Here is a 19,592-nt window from a genome sequence, read left to right on the forward strand (position 1 = left end):
ATATTTTTTATGGTTGTTCTTCAATTTTTACATCCAACGAACTTAATTTGGGTGTATTTTACACATTTTGCCAGGTTAGGATCTGAGTGTTTTTGTTTAAGTTTTGGATAATTAAGTTGTCTACCTGTGCACTAACAAAGTTAAAGGTTGAAGTTATAATTTGTAGCGAAGTCAAGGGTCATATATATATATTATGATATTTAATTATTATAAATAATCCGTATTCCAACGAATAAATATTTTAGCTTGTTAAGCTAAAAACTTAGTTGATTAATAGAGAAGTTAATTTATATGAGTATTACTTCGAGTTGGTCTTATTCTAAGGAAAAAATAATGGATTTTGATTAAGCATCAAATTACAAATTGTTCTAATGTAGCTACATTTTAAACATTTTATTTTGGTTATAATCGAAAACAAAGTGCCATCTTTATTAACCCCAAACCAACCCATTTCTTCGGATTTACCCGGACCAAGACCCGGCTAGCCTAATTGAGAGCCGATCCAACTCCCTCGTTAATCCCAAATCCCAATCCCAATCGGCAATCATCTTCCTTCAAACACAAACCCTAATAACCTCTCTCTTAGCAACTCGACGCCGGCCAAATCGGTAAAGGATTCGAGAAAATATCGCATCGTACCACCATTGTTCGCCGAATCCATCAGCTTGTCGTCTCCCTCAAGCACGAGTTCCAAATGGTAATCTCGCCTATCTTATTTTCCTCCTTTTCTTTCAATTTTAGTACGATCACAAGGACGAATACATCTGGATTTCAAGGTTCTTCTAGAATTTGTTGAATTGAAACATGAATTGCATATCCACATGAATTCCTACATGGATGCAAATCTCAAACCCTAGACATTTGGGATATTGACTCACTCTGCTAAGCATATTATTTTATCCACGAGACTAATCATTTTCTCTTTTCATTCAAGTGCCATTTCTGCTGACTCTACTGTGAGATTCGAAGCATCTTCATCTCTCCCTCGCTTTAGTTGGTTGCCCCCGAGAAAGGTAACATTCTTCCCCTTTTGTTTTTTCAGTATTAGAATAGTTCAAATTTTATCATTTGGTAATCCCCTTTTTTTTCCAGTTCTATGTGGTCTTTGGTATTGCTTAGTTCTGCTTCCTGTTTAATTTCGGCATTGGTGATTCAATCTTTGTTATAAGGCTTTGCTTAGCTTCTGTATGAGTAAAAATACAAGTGGATCTTCTTAAGTAATCTTAAGGCTGTCTCTTAGACTTCTTTCTGTTTGTCCAAAATCACGAATTAGTTTTGTTTGTTCGACAGTCATAAGATTTTGTGTGTAAAACATGATGTTCTCTTCCAGTAATCTTTTCTTCCTCTTTTACTTCCTGTTGTCTTTCCTTATTTTCTTTAAATTCAGATTGGTAAATATGTGTTAATTTCGACATCAGTTAGTACTACATGCTCATACACCATTTATCATAAAGAATAGAACTCAAATGCCTTACTTTCCTTAGATTTCAAAAGACGTGTTGAGCAAGAAATTCGTATCTACCTTTTAGAATGTATTGGTTTGGTTTCTTACTTAGTAGTAGATTTTGAAGCAAGTGATTTTGTTTTTTTAGTCACAGCGGTTCTGAATATGAAACTTGTGCCTATGCTCCTTGTCTATAATTAAAGGTTCTCTAAACTGGATGCACTCTCTAGTCATCTTACACTAAGTAAAAAAGGGAACTCCCAGATATTTTCCTTACACTTAATAGAAAATGTTGTTCCGGTAATATTGGACGATCTTTGGCTGCACAGAACCACTTTTCAATGTGTTGTGTTCTCAATCCTTATATTGATACTTTGTAGTTTTTCTTAAATCTAGGGTTTCGACGTGGCTTCAATCTCATCTGTTCCTTCTTCCAATGGCTTCTAGCTCTCATAGAGGTGGTGATTTCTACGGTGCTGCTTCCCACAGATCCAGGTATTTACCGAATAAAATATCATCATCTTCTAAATTTCAATTCGTTATGGTTCTAATTGCTTTCACAAAATGAGTTTTGTAATAGAAAATTACCGGAAGTATCAATCTAATTTGCAGAAAATTAACCGATCTACACCTTTTTTTTTTCTAATTTTTTTTGTTTATTTTTGAGAAATTAAGATGTTTTATGTGTTGGATTTATTAGAGATGGATTGAGTACAAGGGCAGTAGGTGGTTCAGATGAAATACAGTTGCGAATTGATCCCATGCACGGAGACCTGGATGATGAGATCACAGGTCTTCGCAAGCAAGTAAAACAGCTCAAAAATGTATGTTTTTGTAACCACCTTGTTTTGGTTTTCTATTTTGATTAAGTTGGAAAAAAGCTTTTGCATAATTGCTGGCTTTTTAAGGATTTGTGTACACATCAAATTCAGTGACGTGCTATGTCATGGATCCATTTTAGACAAGGTGATCTGTTATTCATTAGAGCGCTGGATAATATTTATTAGAAAACCAATATGAAGCTTACGGTCTTCTTTGAGATAGCTTAAGTCTCTCCCACGGGCAAATAGAAGTTATTTTTCCTCATGATATTAAAGATTGATACTATCACAATGAAATTTAGTGCTTCATTTTGATTCATTTATATCTAAAGACGCAGAATACTTAGTTGTTAACGAAGCAAGACGCCTTAAATTTGTCTTCCATTTGATTTTCTAAAATGGAATCTTGAAATTATATAGAAGATGGGGTTTGACAAAACAAAAAAAGATGTTTTAATACCAATACACTTCTTTTGTGTAATGATCTAAATGTTGATGGTATGTGGAGGGTTCTCTTTTAACTGGCTAAGCAACTGATGGAGAGTGGGGAATGGAAACAAAGATTTATTGTGTTACCTTTAATTGATCAAATCGTAATGGATTAGAAAAATGTTAATTCACTTGTTAATTTTTACATTTTCGCTGGTTAAGACCATTGGACAACGCTGAACTGTCAAGATATTCTGGTTCCCCAGAGGTATTCTTTGCATAAAAGCGCATTGCATTAGAACTCAAAAGCATGTGTTTAAGTGCTTTTTTTGTTCGTTGGTTTCAATTGAATCAATTGCTAGATTAAAAAGATATGAAGTTTGACTGGATATTAAGCAAGTACTGCCTTATTTCTGGTCAGTTATGTCTACCTTCATTTTTGGTATGGGCCTATTATGATGTTCTATCATGCTGACATACTTCAGTCCGGTCTTTGAGTTGGATGCTAGAGAGATATCACCGCATATGTCTAGGTTCTAAATCCATCCCTGTGAAATCTGAAAGTTGGTGTCCAGATGTCGATGTTCTATATCTATGTATGTGTATATATATATATACATAAATATATATATACATACATATAAATATATATATACATACATATATATACATATATATATATATATATATATAGTTATCAAAGGTGAAAAGAGCAAAAAATCTTTAAGGTCTGTGCGGGCTTTAAGCGCAAAGAGCAAATAAAGCGTGGGCTTTAATGGAAAAAGGCGCAAAGGGAGAAAGAAAATATATATATGTTTAGTCCAAGACTAATAATTATAAACATGAATGACAAATATATGACAAATGAAATTGAATATTTTAAATTATAAAGTGAATTGTCAGTTGTTTAGTGTCAATTCTTCATAAGAGGCTCATTGGCAAGGAAAAATTTGTCTTAGAACCTTGATGGTGGCAAATATATGACAAATGAAAATGAATATTTTAAATTAAAAAGTGAATTGTCAGTTGTTTAGTGTCAATTCTTCATAAGAGGCTCATTGGCAAGGAAAAGTTTGTCTTAGAACCTTGATGGTGGCATTGAAGCGCACATGAAGCGAGGTGAAACGCTCAACACGTTTTGAGCCTCACTTCATGGCTTAAGCGCGCCTTTGATATATATATATATATATATTCAAATAGTTTAAAAGACCTACAAAATTTTTTAGGAATAATAAACTACGCTAGACCATTTATTAAACATTTAGATAAACTTGCAAGACCATTATATTCTAAGACAGGATGCAAAGGACAGAAAATTTTTAATATCGAAGATATAAAATTAGTGCAAAAAATAAAAGACAAAATAAAAAATATTCCTGATCTTAATATGCCTTTAAAATCAGATTATTTAATCATTGAAACAGATGGTAGTTCAGAAGGATGGGGGCAATATTAAAAGCTAGACCGCATAAATATAGTCTTAATAAAAAAGAAAGAATATGCGCCTACCAAAGCGGAAAATATAAAGAAAAAAGAAATAAAGCTAGTATAGACATTGAAATCCTAACTGTAATATATGGCTTGAAAAGTTTTAGAATATACATTTTAAACGAACTAGATTTATTAGTAAGGACAGACTGTGAGACCATAGTAAAATTTCATGAGAAATTAAGGAGAAAAGCAGTAGTAGAAGACGATGGTTACTATATCTATTTATCAATCTATAGTATTTGAGCATATAAAAGGAAATGATAATCATATAGCTAATCAATTAAGTAGATTGCTAATAAAAATTTAAATTTTACAAAATGAGACCATTACTACCAAACAAGGGTAAAAGAGTTCAACCTTCAACCCTAGAGTACGCAGACTCTTACAAAGACTACAGTTTGGACAACAAAACTTAATAGCATATGAACCGTCTAACTAGACATTCAGACATTTGCCTAATTGCCAACTAGATAAACCGCAAACATGCCTCATAGATAATATATGGATAACACATAATAAAAAAGACACTAAATATGCAATTGCTGTTAATGTTTTCGAATATTATTTTACTAACAAAAATAAAGAAGATAAATCTAAATATTATGTTGTAATAATGGCAAAACAAACGGTGTTTTCTAGACATGGATAGAAGTTTTAGACTCTATAAAAGGTTTTCAAAAATCTTTTTTTAAAGGTTTTAATGAATTTACAGAAGCTTTAGTCTATGCTAGAGGGATATTAGGACCAAATTACTATATTTCTCTAGCCCTCAGACAAAACCCAGATAAAACTCCAAAATACAACATCCAAAAAGACACAGACAAAGTAATATTCTGCGACCATTGCTCATCTATGATTGAAGCATTTAAAAGGCAAAACCTCAAAAACGAAGCTTTAATGCAATAAAATGCCAAGTTCAGGGAAAAACTTCGAAAAATGGAAAGCAAAGGCCAGACTACACAAGATGTACAAACTCAGACAAAAATACAGGGTTTTCTATCCCTAATAAAAATGGATGAGATGGATGTGCATTCCCTACTGAATGTTAAGAAATCCACTGTATCGGATGAAGATACAGCTATTCCGGTTCAAACGGTAGCCGGTAAAGACTTATCAAATCCGTGTATGGCTGTCATTTTGCCAAAAAGTGAAAATGAAGAAAGTTAATCTTCTTCCCAGAATAGACAAAGACTACCACTCTCTTTCACCCAGACACTGTGATAGAAAACTAAAAAAAACCCAAAAAACTAAAGGCAAAGAATTTTTTCATTACCAAGACAGTAGGAAAATTACTTAAACAAAAGCAGGAACAAGATAAACATATAATTAAAGACCCAAGCCCAATTCGAAGCCAGAGAAGTAGTCTAGATAACTCAGAAAACTAAAGACATAGAATTGCATTGTTTCTAAGAAATCTTGTGAGTTATCTCGACTTCTTCTCTGGCTTGGAATTGGGCTTGGGTCTCTAATTATAATGTTTATCTTGTTTCTGTTTTTGTTTGAGTAATTTTTCTACTGTCTCGGTAATGAGAAATTCTATGTCTTTAGTTTTTTGGGTTTTCTTTTAGTTTTCTGTCACAGTGTCTGGGGTGAAAGAGAGTGGTAGTCTTCGTCTATTCTGGGATGAAGATGAACTTTCTTCATTTTCACTTTTTGGCAAAGTGATGGCCATAAACGGATTTGATAAGTCTTTACCGGCTACCGTTTGAACCGGACTAGCTGTATCTTCATCCGATACAGTGGATTTCTTAACATTCAGTGGGGAATGCACACCCATTTCATCCATTTTTATTAGGGATGGAAAATCATGTATTTCTGTCTGAGTTTGTACATCTTGTGTAGTCTAGCATTTGCTTTCCATTTTTTGAAGTTTTTCCCTGAACTTGGCATTTTATTGCATTAAAGCTTCGTTTTTGAGGTTTAGTCTTTTAAATGCTTCAGTCATAGATGAGCAATGATCGCAGAATATTACTTTGTCTGTGTCTTTTTGAATGCTGTATTTTGGAGTTTTGTCTGAGGGCTGGAGAAATATAGTAATTTTGGTCCTAATATCTCTCTAGCATAGTCTAAAGCTTCTGTAAATTCGTTAAAACCTTTAAAAAAAGATTTTTGAAAACCTTTAATAAAGTCTAAAACTTCTATCCATGTCTGAAAAACACCGTTTGTTTTGCCATGAATTACCACATAATATTTAAATTTATTTTTGTTAGTAAAATAATATCCCAAAGCATTTAAAACAACAATTACATATTTAGTGTCTTTTTTATTATGTGTTATCCATATATTATCTATGAGGCATGTTTGTTGTTTATCTAGTTGGCAATTAGGCAAATGTCTAAATGAATGTCCAGTTAGACGGTTCATATGCTATTAAGTTTTGTTGTCCAAACTGTAGTCTTTTTATTTTGACATCGTCAATTCTGTTTATAGGTCTAAAATGTAAATTTGATAACATTTTCTGTTTATAAGAGTCTGCGTAATCTAGGGTTGAAGGTTGAACTCTTTTACCCTTGTCTGGTAGTTTTGGTCTCATTCTGTAAAATTTAAACTTTTATTAGCAATCCACTTAATTGATCAGTTATACGATTATCATTTTCTTTTATATGCTCAAATACTATTGATTGATAAATATATATAGTATCTAAAAAATTTAACCATCGTCTTCTACTACTGCTTTTATCATTAATTTTCTGATGAAATTTTACTATGGCCTCACAGTCTGTTCTTACTAATAGTTCTGGTTTGTTTAAAATGTATATTCTAAAACTATTCAGGCCATATATTACAGTTAGGATTTCAATGTCTATACTAGCTTTATTTCTTTTTTTCTTTATATTTTCCGCTTTGGTAGGCGCATATTCTTTCTTCTTTATTAGGACTATATTAATTATCTTCTATATTAAAATTTCTTTGTCCTTTGCATCATGTCTTAGAATATAATGGTCCTGCAAGTTTTCATAAATTTTTAATAAATGGTTTAGCGTAGTTTATTATTCCTAAAATTTTTTGTAGGTCTTTTAAACTATTTAATTTATTTGGCATATCTAGGGCTTTTTTTTCTATATGAGGTTGTAGTTTAATTTTTTCTTCTCCTAATGTAATTCCTAAAAAATTTATGTAGTTCTTACATAGTTTCATTTTCTTTTTACTAATTATTATTCCATTATATATATATATATATATATATATGGACCAGTAATCGCAAGACGAAATCCCTTTTCTGGTTTAAATCAACTTGCCCAAAAGAATACTGATTTCTGAACTTGGGCTCAGCTTGGGGTTAAATCTTCTACTTCTGCATTGATGTAATACAACTGTCCATTTGTTTAGTCCACTGCCAACCTATTCCTCTTCATCTCTTTGCTATCTAGTATGTACATTGATATCTGGACCACACTAATAATAAAGAGCTGCAAATGGTACCAAAAAGATATGGCAAGTGCTTTGATCCTTATGTCTCCAGTTCAAGATGGATCCAACGTATGTTTTCACGGTTGCGATTCCCAATGTTGAGGTATTAAGAAGGATCACTTTTTGAGCTGATAATCACTGGTTGTTGGCTTCCTTATGCATCAGAAACAGGACTAAAGTTTTATATTTCTAATTGAACATTGCTTGTGGTGAAAGTCCTGTCGTCGGAGTTCAGGAAGATCTTTATCCCGAATGTCACATTATTCGATGCATCTTTTCCAACCTCTATTCTCTCATTTGTTGGCCCTACTTGTTATATCATATTTGTCACGGTTTCAGATTTCTATTCTTACTTACCCTTTTGCTAGTACTTAAAAATATTTCATGTTGCAGGTAGCACAAGAAATTGAGTCGGAAGCAAAGTATCAGAATGATTTTATTAACCAACTGGTATGTCATGAACTTGTTCTCCCTTTTCCCGCATGTATGACATCCTTTGAGACCCTTTTTTGTCTTTTTTCCGTATATTTCATTTGCTTTGACAATTAAATTTGTATATTTGAGCTTTACTGATATTTATTTTCCTATATATTAATGGATAACTATCTAACATGCGCCAATAAGTTAGGAGATATGGGAAAATGAATCATATTTAATCTAATAAATGAGTAAAAGTTTCCAATTGCTAACTTGTATTTACAGCTCCCACGATCCTCTGTCTTTTATTCCTCTTCCTCTATAATCTGGAAATTGCAATTGTTATTACTGTATATATCTTTTGGAAATGACAGTGTACTTGTTACCTTCCTTTGCCTTTTCTTAGGGATTACCATGCAAGTCTGCCTGAATGCTTTCGTTTTCTCTGTGCTTTCTCATGTTCTTTGAAGATATATGTCCTTGACTCCTTGTCAGATCTCCATCAATTGACTATGATAAGCCCAAACTTGATTGCATTTTTCCTTTGTTCTTGAGGATAATGTGTGCAGAGATATTGGAAAATAAACATTAATGCTTAATCTGAATGATGTATTTCTAAGAGCTATCCATTCTTGTATAACTGAATTAAAGAAGATACTTTAGATTGCTTCAAGCCGTTAGAATTTAGAACTATTAATCTTCCTAGAGTTAACTTGTCATTGTTTTATCAACGTGTTGATTGGTGAGCCTGTCTGGGTTATTCACAATGTATACTTTTTTTATTGTTATGGGATCATTCTTACTTTTAAAGTTACACGACTTCTCCATTTTCTTAATACTCACGACTTCCCTTTTATCACAGCAAATGACGTTGATCAAAGCTCAAGCAGGAGTAAAGAACAACATGAGACGGTTGAACAGGAGTATCATCCGGGAAGGATCTAACCATGTGATGCATGTGGTTCTTTTTGCACTATTTTGCTTCTTTGTGATATATTGGTTGGCCAAGTTCTCAAGGAGATAAGGGCAACCCTATCTTTCTATGCTGGTTTGCTGTTTCCTGACAAAGATCTGATGAAGACGCAATCTATTCAAACCGTCAAACATATGCTTGGCAGGTTTTTAGTGATTGTGGAGTAAGAGTGCAGCTTTAGAAACTCCGAATATTTAGTCTTTATGTAAAGTTTCCTAATATGTAGAAGCACTGTGGGACAAAAAATCCCGGTGAAAGAAGAAATATCATATCTTGTAATATACATTGTTTGCGACCTTGTTAAAAATCTCTATAGATGAACTCAGTGAGACAAAATCTCTCTTAAGTAGAATTTTACTTCTCTGATAAAAACGTCATTTAATATTCCGTAGATGACAATTGACACATTTGGATATTGTATATCAGTTTCTCAAATGTTGGGTTTGACAATGCCTTTAGTTAATAAATTTGCTATACTGTTTATTTGAACTTCTTTTACATCTTTAACCGGTTTTTGAAGATCACATGTGAATAACTTACATTGAAATGTGTTTTACTTTTATTCCATCTTCAACATATCAATTATAATAATTCGAGTTTATTCATTCCGTTTTTTCTTTATGAATTTTGAGAATTTATGGATAAAAGAAACATGATAAAAATCAATATGAATATTATAAAGACAATAAAAAAAATTGTTAGTTCTTTCGTTTACATCCCTTATCAGTGCAAGGACAACTATCTCTTGAGCACAGGTTTAGGTTCGGCTTCAATGGAAAAATAAAATGGAGCACCTAACAACATCTTCACAGACCAAGAACTACGACATCATTCCTTTCATTCTGGGGTGACGGAGGGATCGTACCATTAGCATAAGGTTTGTCTCCTACTACTAAATCATAAGCATCTAGATTTTTTTATTAATATTAACGACGAGATCTGTTATCGCTTTTTGCATGTTCTCTAAAATTTAATGTAGGTGCAAATTCTCCCAATTTGTGGCCTACCATACTATTCGTTATATAAATAGGCAATGCTCTTTTTCATTATGGATAACAATAGTATGACCGATCATTGTGGGTATAATGGTAGATACCAGGGATCAAGTTACTATTATTTATTTTTTTGCTTTTGTGTTAAGCTTATCAATTTTTTTTTAAAAATAAATGATTGGCTACAAAGGGATTTTTTTAAGTGAACATGTTACAAGCTTACTCCTATTTTTTTTGTAAAGTTTTTGTAAAAACGAAGAATTAAATTCTATTTTCTCTCCTATTTACTACGGCAATGAAGAATATTATCACTATATTTATTCTTTGTTATAGTATATATAATCGCTTCCGATTTAGGTGGACAACCTGACAAATATACAGGAATTAGCTTATCGACTCCTCGAACAGTACTATAAGAATCAGTACTGAACATCTCGCTTGTAATTGTACAGACTCCCATAGCAATAACATATTTTGATCCGGGCATTTGCTCATATAATCTCACTAAAGAGGGGGGCCATTTTTATTGTTACTGTTTCGGTTGTTAAAATTAGATCCGATTATCTAAGACTCGATCTTGGTACGAGTCCATAACGATCAAAGTCGAAGCGTGAGCCTATTAGTAAAGCAAATTCAATGAAGCAATAACTGGCTGGTATCATAGAAAAACGACCATAAACAAGAGAGTCTTAACCAATTTGAAAGATCATTTCATATAATTAAAATAACTGAATTTGAGGCTTACAAATAGATTTTTCTAATGATAGAAAATGGGATCAACTCCCCCATTGCATATTGGTACTTATCGAGAATGATGTGGTCTAATCTTATATGCCAATTGTTCAAATGTTGATATTGAAAATGACCAAAAACACATTTATGAAGACGTTGATTTCTTGAGCTCATAATACCAATATATGGTTTGTTTGCTTCATAATTATTATTATCTTTGCATGATTTGCATAATTAGCCAATATTTGATTGTATATACGAGTTGTTTGCTTCATGATTATTATTATCTTGACATGATTTGCATAAATTGCAATTAAAGCGATTGCTTACTAGAATATCACAAGTATAGCGACACTCCCATATGCAAACAAAATGTTGTGTGTGATTGAGCGTTTTGTAAATTGAATATTTTTTCTGAATATGTATAACGAAACAATTCTTTAACAGTATTAATAAAATAATAAATTCATATTAATTATTTGGTTTCCCTCTAGTATCTCTTTAGTAAAGTCAAATTTATCTTAAATGCATATTAATAAATAAAATATCATTTCGCGGATAGTAATAGTATGATATATAAGTATAATAATGTCATTTCGAGCATAAAAAGAACCATCAAAACTTTAAGCCTTGTCTCATAGTGATCAATGCTTATGGTTACATAGGGAGAGGATGCACAAGTGCTCTTAATGAAAATATCAAATCTCTGAGATAATAGGGACATACAATATTTTTACCTATGTATATAAATATAAAAGTGGTATCGCTTTAGCAAGTATTCTTAAGATGTACTCTAGTAAGTATTTATTAATTGAAACCAGTACATCATCTTTCAAGCACCTGAGCAAATTAACATCTTAAATAATTGGATAATATCGTGCGTGTGACATTTTTGATTTAGACAAATTGTGATTCAATTCTTAGTAGTACCCAACTACTTGTCTGAACTTCACAATATTTATACTAATAATACTTGGGTTTTGAAAAAAAAGATACATTTAGTGCTTTTGTATGTTTCGAATCAAATTTAGTAGAAGTTTCTAATAATACTTGGTGGCTTGATGCTGGTGCAACTACTCATGTATCCACTATGTTGCAAGGATTCATTACAATCCAAACCACAAATTCAAATAAGGACTTTGTATTCATGGGAGATCACATGAAGCCTCAAATTGATGGCATAGGGACTTATCGATTGATCTTGGAGACTGGACATCACCTTGATCTATTACGGATTCTTTATGTTCCTTCAGTTTTTAGAAATTTGATTTCCCTTTTAAGACTTGCTGTTTCTGAATTGGGATAATGCCCAAGTACCCCCTCAACCTATGCCCGAAATCTCAGAGACACACTTATACTATACTAAGGTCTTATTACCCCCTGAACTTATTTTATTAATAATTTTTTATCCCTTTTTAGCCTACGTGACACTATCTTGTGGGCCCAACGATGGTTGACTTTTTTTTTCAAACTAGTGCCACATAGGCTTAAAAGGGGTAGAAAATTACTTATAAAATAAGTTAAGGGGAGTAATATGACCTTAGTATAGTATAAGTGTGTCTCTGAGATTTCGAGCATAGGTTGAGGGGGTACTTGTGCATTTTCCCTTTCTGAATTTGATTTTAAGTTTGGACATGGATGTTTCAATATATATAAGAATACTATTTTTTTATGGTTCTGGTGTTCTTATTGATGGTTTATATAGATTGAAACTTGATAATAATTTTTCTAAATCTTTACTTACTATTCATCAACATGTTGGAATTAAATGTAGTTCACTAAATGAAAGTTCTGCTTATTTGTGGCATAAACGTTTGGGTCATGTATCCAAAGAACGATTAAAAGGATTGGTAAAGAATGAATTCTTTCGAATTTTAATTTTGCTGATCTTGATATATGTTTGGATTGCATCAAAGGAAAGCAAACAAAACATACCAAGAAAGGTGCCACAAGGAGCACTCAGCTTCTTGAAATTATACACACTGATATATGCGGACCCTTTGATGTTCCATCTTTAAATAGATTTTATCACCTTTATCGATGAATTTTCACATTATGGACTATCTATTTATTGAAAGAAAAATCTCAAACAGAGGTCGCTCTCAAAGTGTACGTCAATGAGGTTGAAAGACAATTAGATAAAAAGGTGAAAATCATTAGGTCAGATAGAGGTGGTGAATATTATGAAACTTATTACGAATCAGGACAATATCCAGGTCCATTTGCAAAATTTCTTAAAGAACATGGCATATGTGCATAATATACTATGCCACGAACACCTCAACAAAATGGCGTTGCAGAAAGGCGCAATCGAACACCTATGGATATGGTTAGGAGTATGATAAGTAATTTTCTCATTACCCAAATCATTGTAGATGTATGATCTTAAAACCGTTGTATATTTATTAAACATGATCCCTAGTAAGGCAGTTCCAAAGACCCCTTTTGAAATGTGGACGGGAAGGAAGCCTAGTTTAAGACACCTGCATGTTTGGGGTTGTCAAGCGGAAGCTAGAGTTTATAATCCACATGAAAAGAAATTAGATTCTCGAACTGTAAGTGGATACTTTATTGGTTATCCAGAGAAATGGGTATAGGTTTTACTGTCTAAATCATAGTTCGAGAATTATTAAAATTGGTAATGCAAAATTCATTGAGAATGGTGAAGTTAGTGGGAGCGTTAAACGACAAAGTGTGAAAATTAATGAGGTAAGGGTACATATTTCATTACCCATAAATGTACCTACTTCCACATTAACAACAATTATTGTTCCTCCTGTTGAAAACACTTTAACAATGTTGAACAATATTTTTGGTGAAACACTTCAAGAAGGAACTAACTCACAAACATCTGACGCAAATGAACCACAAACAGTGCCATTAAGAAAATCTCAAAGAGAAAGAAAATCGGCATTTCAAATGATTATGTGATTTATTTGCATGAGTCAGATTTTGACATTGGAATTAATAAAGATCTGATTTCATTTTCACAGGTCATAAAAAGCAATGAATCTGACAAATGGATTAATGCAATGAATGAAGAGTTAAAATTCATGGAATACAATAAAGTCTGAAATTTTGTTCAATTACCAGAAAATTATAAAAGAATCGGGTGTAGATGGATTTTCAAGACCAAACGCGATTCTAATGGTAATATTGAACAATACAAAGCAAGATTTGTTGCCAAGGATACACCCAAAAGGAGGCATTGATTATAAAGAGACCTTTTAACCGGTCTCAAAGAAAGACTCATTAAGAATTATTTTGGCTTTGGTAGCTCATTATGATTTAGAGTCACATCAAATGGATGTGAAAACTGTCTTTCTTAATGGAGACCTCGAGGAGGATGTTTATATGGACCAACCAGAGGGTTTTTAAATCTAAGGGAAAGATCAAATGACGTATAAGCTAAAGAAATCAATATATGGACTCAAACAAGCCTCACGACAATGGTATATAAAGTTTAATGATACCATAACATCTTTTGAATTTAAAGAAATTACCGTTGATTGGTGCATATAACAAAAGATCAGTGGGAGTAAGTTTATATTTTTAGTCTTGTATGTTGATGACAATTTACTTGCTGATAATGCTTTAGGCATATTACATGAGACGTAAGATTTTCTCTCTATGAACTTTGAAATGAAAGATATAGGTGAGACATCCAATATGATAGGAATAGAAATATTCCGTGATAGATCACAAGGATTATTTGGACTGTCTCAAAAGGGCTATATCGAAAGAGTTCTAGAGAGATTTAATATGAACAATTGTTCAGCATGAATAGTTCCTATTCAAAAAGGGGACAAATTTAATCTCATGCAATGCCGAAAGAATGATAGAGAACGAAAAGAAATGAAAACGTTTCTTACTCTTCTACTGTTGGAAGTTTGATGTATATTTTTGAACTTGCACAACACCGAATATTAGTTTTGTGGTCGAAATGTTAGGAATATATCAATGTAATCCTGGAATTGATCACTGGAAAGTTGCAAAAAAGTCTTTAAGTACCTGAAAGAAACGAAAAATTATATGCTCATGTATAGGAGATCCAATCACTTAGAAGCTATTGGATATTCGGATTCAAATTTTGCTGGATGTGTTGAAACTAGAAAATCCACATTTGGTTACTTGTTCCTATTAGCTGAATAAGCAATATCATGTATTATGGTTGTGAAACTTTATTTCAGGACTTGGGGTTGTCGACACCATTACCAGCCGTTGAAAATTTATTGTGATAATACTGCAGCAGTATTCTTCTCCAAGAATGATAAGTACTCCAAAGGTGCCAAACATATGGAATTAAAATACTTTACTGTCAAGGATGAATTTCGGAAACAAAGAGTGTTACTTGAGAATATTAGAACTGATCTCATTATTGCAGATCCGTTAACACAAGGCTTACAACCAAAGACATTTAAAGAACATTTTCAATGAATGGGTCTTGGTTGTACTTATGATTGATATATTTATGATGTTTTTACACTCTAAGCTCAAATTATGTGTTCCTTATATACATTAATGAATATCTTGTTTTTCATAATGTTGTATACATTATTGTTCTGAGATATTACAAGATTAGTCTCTATAAGACATTATTGTTGACCGTAATGTTATATGTTTTATATCTTATGGACCTAGTATGATAAATTGCTAATGTAGTAATATTTGGAAGGAAGTATGTAGCTTAAAATTTATGTACAACCGCCATAACTCACATTAGTAGTTTGTTATATTGTGGTATGTATGATGTACATTATATTATATAAGAGATTGTTATACGCGCAACTAATGTTTATTAAATATTAATAACATATGGTCATTGGGCTAAGTAGGAGAATGTAAGAATTATTATTTAGTTATTACTAGTTTCTGGGTACGCGCCACGCGCGTGTGGCCATATAAATAAAAATATTTTTGTGAAAATCGTATATTTTAAAGTTATATTATGTGTTATAAAATAAAAAATACAAATTAATGTTCTTAAAATTGATAAGTATCCTATATGGTGTTTTTGTTTCTAAGATCCAAAATCCAAAAAACTATACAACTACAATATTTAAATGTTATGTGCTTTGTTTATGAAATATGTGTAAAATCAGTAACATATAGAAATATTTTACCGTAAAATTAATGTTGTGCGTTGCACATATTAAGCCCTAGCAAGGAAATTAAATAATAAGTGACATGAGTGTATTCTTCACTAAGAAATTTCTTTGACGAATCCAACAACATCCATATATGAAATTCTTGGACAAATCCAACAACTTTCGTAGCGTATTTGAATAGCCTTTAACTTTGACATTGATTGAGAAAAAACTGCTCAGAGAATTGATATACTCTTCTTTAGAGCCCATAAAAATGGAGAGGGAACTTGAGGAAAGTGAAAACTGTTCTTGGCTTTATATAATACTTTCACTTTAAATGATTAATTAGTCTCTTTAGCTTCTTTCCATGTATTTATTACTGGAAATAACATATATTAATTATGGGATTCATTGTATTGAAATCTACAACTTTTAAGATTCTAGCAATGTAAAGGTAACTGCTTTTATATTTTAGTTAATGTGCAACTTAAATCTCTACCTATTTGCTCTCATTAACCAACATTTGTCTCTTCATTTTCTTTAACATTTAGATTATTTAATTTTCATAAATGTTCAAATATTCTCAATTTATTAATAATAATAAAAAGTTTGCTGCTCAATATTTTTCAAAAATAAAATAATCAAATATGAATAGAACATTTTTATTTAGTATAGGGATAAAATGGTAATTCAACTTTACAACTTGGAGCTTCCCACTTATAATATAATATGATTAATTATTTCTTACTTATAGCACAAGTTTACTTGTAATCCAAGTAATACCATAAATAGTATTTAATAAAGAATAGATCTCGTCCGTACATTGGTTACTTGATCGACGTACTATATTAAATCATAACCTCTATAAATTGGTCTTCCCTCCACCCATTAGGGTTATCACATATTCTCTACATTAATTCCTTCGTTGACGGTTGTGATAACATAAAGTTAGGGTAAGGAGGTAGAAATCCAATTTACAACTAACGATTTCGCTTTTCTCTGTGATGATGTCTTCCTCATCAGGTATGTGCCCTTAACGATCTCTATGTAAGATTATCGTGTTCAAGATCCTGACATTATGTATTCAACTATTTAATCTTACAAGATCCACATGAACGATGAATACTTTAATCGAACTTATTCCACTATAATTATAAATTAACAACAAAAGATTATAAGTTATGAGAGGATGAAAAAGTTCTTTGTAGTTGTAGGAAGATATAAAAAGAAGACACTATTAAATTTCTTAAAAATAAAATAAACTGAAACCAATTTGAAAGGAACTAAATCAATAAATACGTACTTCCTTCCTCTCAAAATAATTTTCACAATTTTCTAAGGGCCCGTTTGCCCATGCGATAAAGTATCATGAGATGAAATTGAAGTTTTGTTTGGACATGCGATATGAAATCTTGGTGTTGTATAATTTCTCACAAACATAAAAATTTCATAAGTTCTAAAACTATTAAAATAGCCCAACTGTTTATTCAATCTTATCAAATAAACAAAAAATTATAAAATCGTATTATAAATTATTATAAAGTTATTTGTTCTCTACTTAAGTAATTGTTTCATCAATATATTTGACTAAAAATGAAATACCTTTCACGGGCTCTTCAAGATTTTATTTTTCAACAATCGTGAAGTGTAAGTTAAAGTGACTATTTGTCGGTGAGAATAATAAATTTTAAAAAGTAATGATTTGATTTTAAATTTTATTTACATGTGAAATAAATAGTTAGTAGATATAAATGTGGGGTTGTTTTAACAAAATATAAACTCGTGAATCAATTTTTGCATTAAAATAACTCAAATCATGATATGATATTCTCATATGATTCCATATCATGATTTTTGGAGAATATAGAATCATATCCCATGATATGAAATCATGAGATGGAGCCAGCGTAAAATCGCATGTCCAAACGCTGATTCCATCTCACGATACCATATCTTGATATGGTATTACATAGTCAAACACCTACTAAGGGCCCGTTTGGCCATGCGATATGGTATCATGATATGAAATCATGAGATGAAATTGAAGTTTTGTTTGGACATGTAATATGAAATTTTTGTGTTGTATATTTTTTCATAAACATAAAAATACCATAAATTCTAAAACTATTAAAATAACTCCAATTGTTTATCCAATATTATCAAATAAATAAAAAATCATAAAATTGTATAATGAATTATAACAAAGTTATTTGTTCTCCACTTAACTAATTATTTCATAAATATATTTGAGTAAAAATGAAACACCTTTCACGGACTCTTTAAGATTTTATTACTCAACGATTGTGAAATGTGAATTAAAGTGATTATATATTGGTGAAAATAATAAATTTTAAAAAGTAATGCTGTGATTATAAATTTTATTTACATGTGAAATAAATGCTTAGTAGATATATATGTGAGGTTGTTTTAACAAAATATAAACTCGTGAATCAATTTTGTATTAAAATAACTCAAATCATGATATGATATTCTAAGATTCCATATTATATTTTTTAGAGAATATGATATCACATCTCATGATATGAAATCAGCGTAAAATCGCATGTCCAAACGCTGATTCCATCTACGATCATATCGTGATATGGTATCACATGGTCAAACGCCCTACTAAGAGTTAAAAAATAAATGATATAAACTTTAATCAATATTTTAAGATGTATTTTATATTATATGATAAAATTTATCAATAATTTTTTATCCAAAATTTAATTTTTAAAATACTAAAATAATTTAATTCAACTTCTCTAAAAAATAAAATCTTAAAAACTATTTTGAAATGAAGAAGATTTTTGACATATTAAATTATAGGGAAAAGGGTCAAATATGCCCCTAAACTATTTGAAAAGGTTTAGATATACCCTCCATTTAAAGTTTGGTCCATTTATACCCTCGCCGTCCAACTTTTGGTCTACATATGCCCTTTTGGCCGTTAGTTGGCCAACTCGGAATATTCAACTCATTTTACTTTTATTTAAATGCCAAATGGATATTCCACGTCATTTTTATGTATTATCCCTTGACATTTATATTCAAGGGAAAAGGATCAAATATGCCCCTAAACTATTCGAAAGGTCTAGATATACCCCGTTTAAAGTTTGGTCCATTTATACCCTCGCGTCCAACTTTTGGTCTACATATGCCCTTATGGATGTTAGTTGGTCAACTCAAAATATCCAACTCAATTTACTTTTCTTTAAATGCCAAATGGAATTTTACATCATTTATATATATTATCACTTGACATTTATATTAAAAGAGAAAGGGGTCACTTATGCCCTAACTATCCGACCCAATTTTAAAACACATATACGACCGTCTTTTAAATGGTTCAATTATGCCCCTAATCCGACTCATATATGTGTGAATTATTTTGTTATTTACATCATCATCGCCTGCTGCAGCTTGCAGTTGTGTCTGTAACGTTGTTGCGGTGAATTCCTCTGCTCTAGCCCTTGCCTGCCAAATTTGCGCCTCCAGCTCTGCGTTGCGCCTAAACGCTTTTCAAACCTCGACTTCCTTTTTCTTTAGTTGTCATGCCATTGATTCCTCGACAGTTCCAATCAGAGCACGATAGTGTTCGCCATTTAAATGGTTCAATTATGCCCTAATCCGACCCATATAGGGTATTTAAAAAAAAGGGTCAGGTTGTATAGATTACTTAAAAGACGGATCATATATGTGTTTTAAAATTAGGTTGGATAGTTAGGGGCATAAAAGGCTCCTTTCTCTTTTAATATAAATGTCAAGTAATAATATATAAAAATGATGTGGAAA

General features: G+C 31.6%; 1 protein-coding gene across 2 annotated transcripts; it reads left to right on the forward strand.

The window, feature by feature from the left end:
- The first annotated feature begins 346 nt into the window (after positions 1-346).
- On the forward strand, positions 347-9,475 carry LOC101259211 (bet1-like protein At4g14600). Of its 2 annotated transcripts, none has more exons than XM_004233451.5 (6): positions 347-697; positions 935-1,013; positions 1,841-1,939; positions 2,145-2,268; positions 7,990-8,046; positions 8,876-9,475. In XM_004233451.5, exons 3-6 carry the CDS (start codon positions 1,881-1,883, stop codon positions 9,035-9,037), a joined length of 402 nt encoding a protein of 133 aa, XP_004233499.2. In that variant the 5' UTR covers positions 347-697; positions 935-1,013; positions 1,841-1,880; the 3' UTR covers positions 9,038-9,475. The 2 variants fall into 2 exon arrangements, with proteins under 2 accessions (XP_004233499.2, XP_069149482.1); XM_069293381.1 differs by having other exon boundaries at positions 543-697; positions 1,825-1,939.
- Positions 9,476-19,592: the final 10,117 nt, after the last annotated feature.

The sequence above is a fragment of the Solanum lycopersicum genome, chromosome 2 (assembly GCF_036512215.1).
Source record: "Solanum lycopersicum chromosome 2, SLM_r2.1".
NCBI classification, from domain to species: Eukaryota; Viridiplantae; Streptophyta; class Magnoliopsida; order Solanales; family Solanaceae; genus Solanum; species Solanum lycopersicum.

Bases quoted from the DNA above. Each gene is read 5' to 3' on its own strand.
- LOC101259211 (XM_004233451.5), top strand. From the start codon at position 1,881: ATGGCTTCTAGCTCTCATAGAGGTGGTGATTTCTACGGTGCTGCTTCC. The intron at 2,269-7,989 runs GTATGTTTTTGT...TTCATGTTGCAG, and splicing joins AAGTAAAACAGCTCAAAAAT to GTAGCACAAGAAATTGAGTC. The intron at 8,047-8,875 runs GTATGTCATGAA...CTTTTATCACAG, and splicing joins ATGATTTTATTAACCAACTG to CAAATGACGTTGATCAAAGC.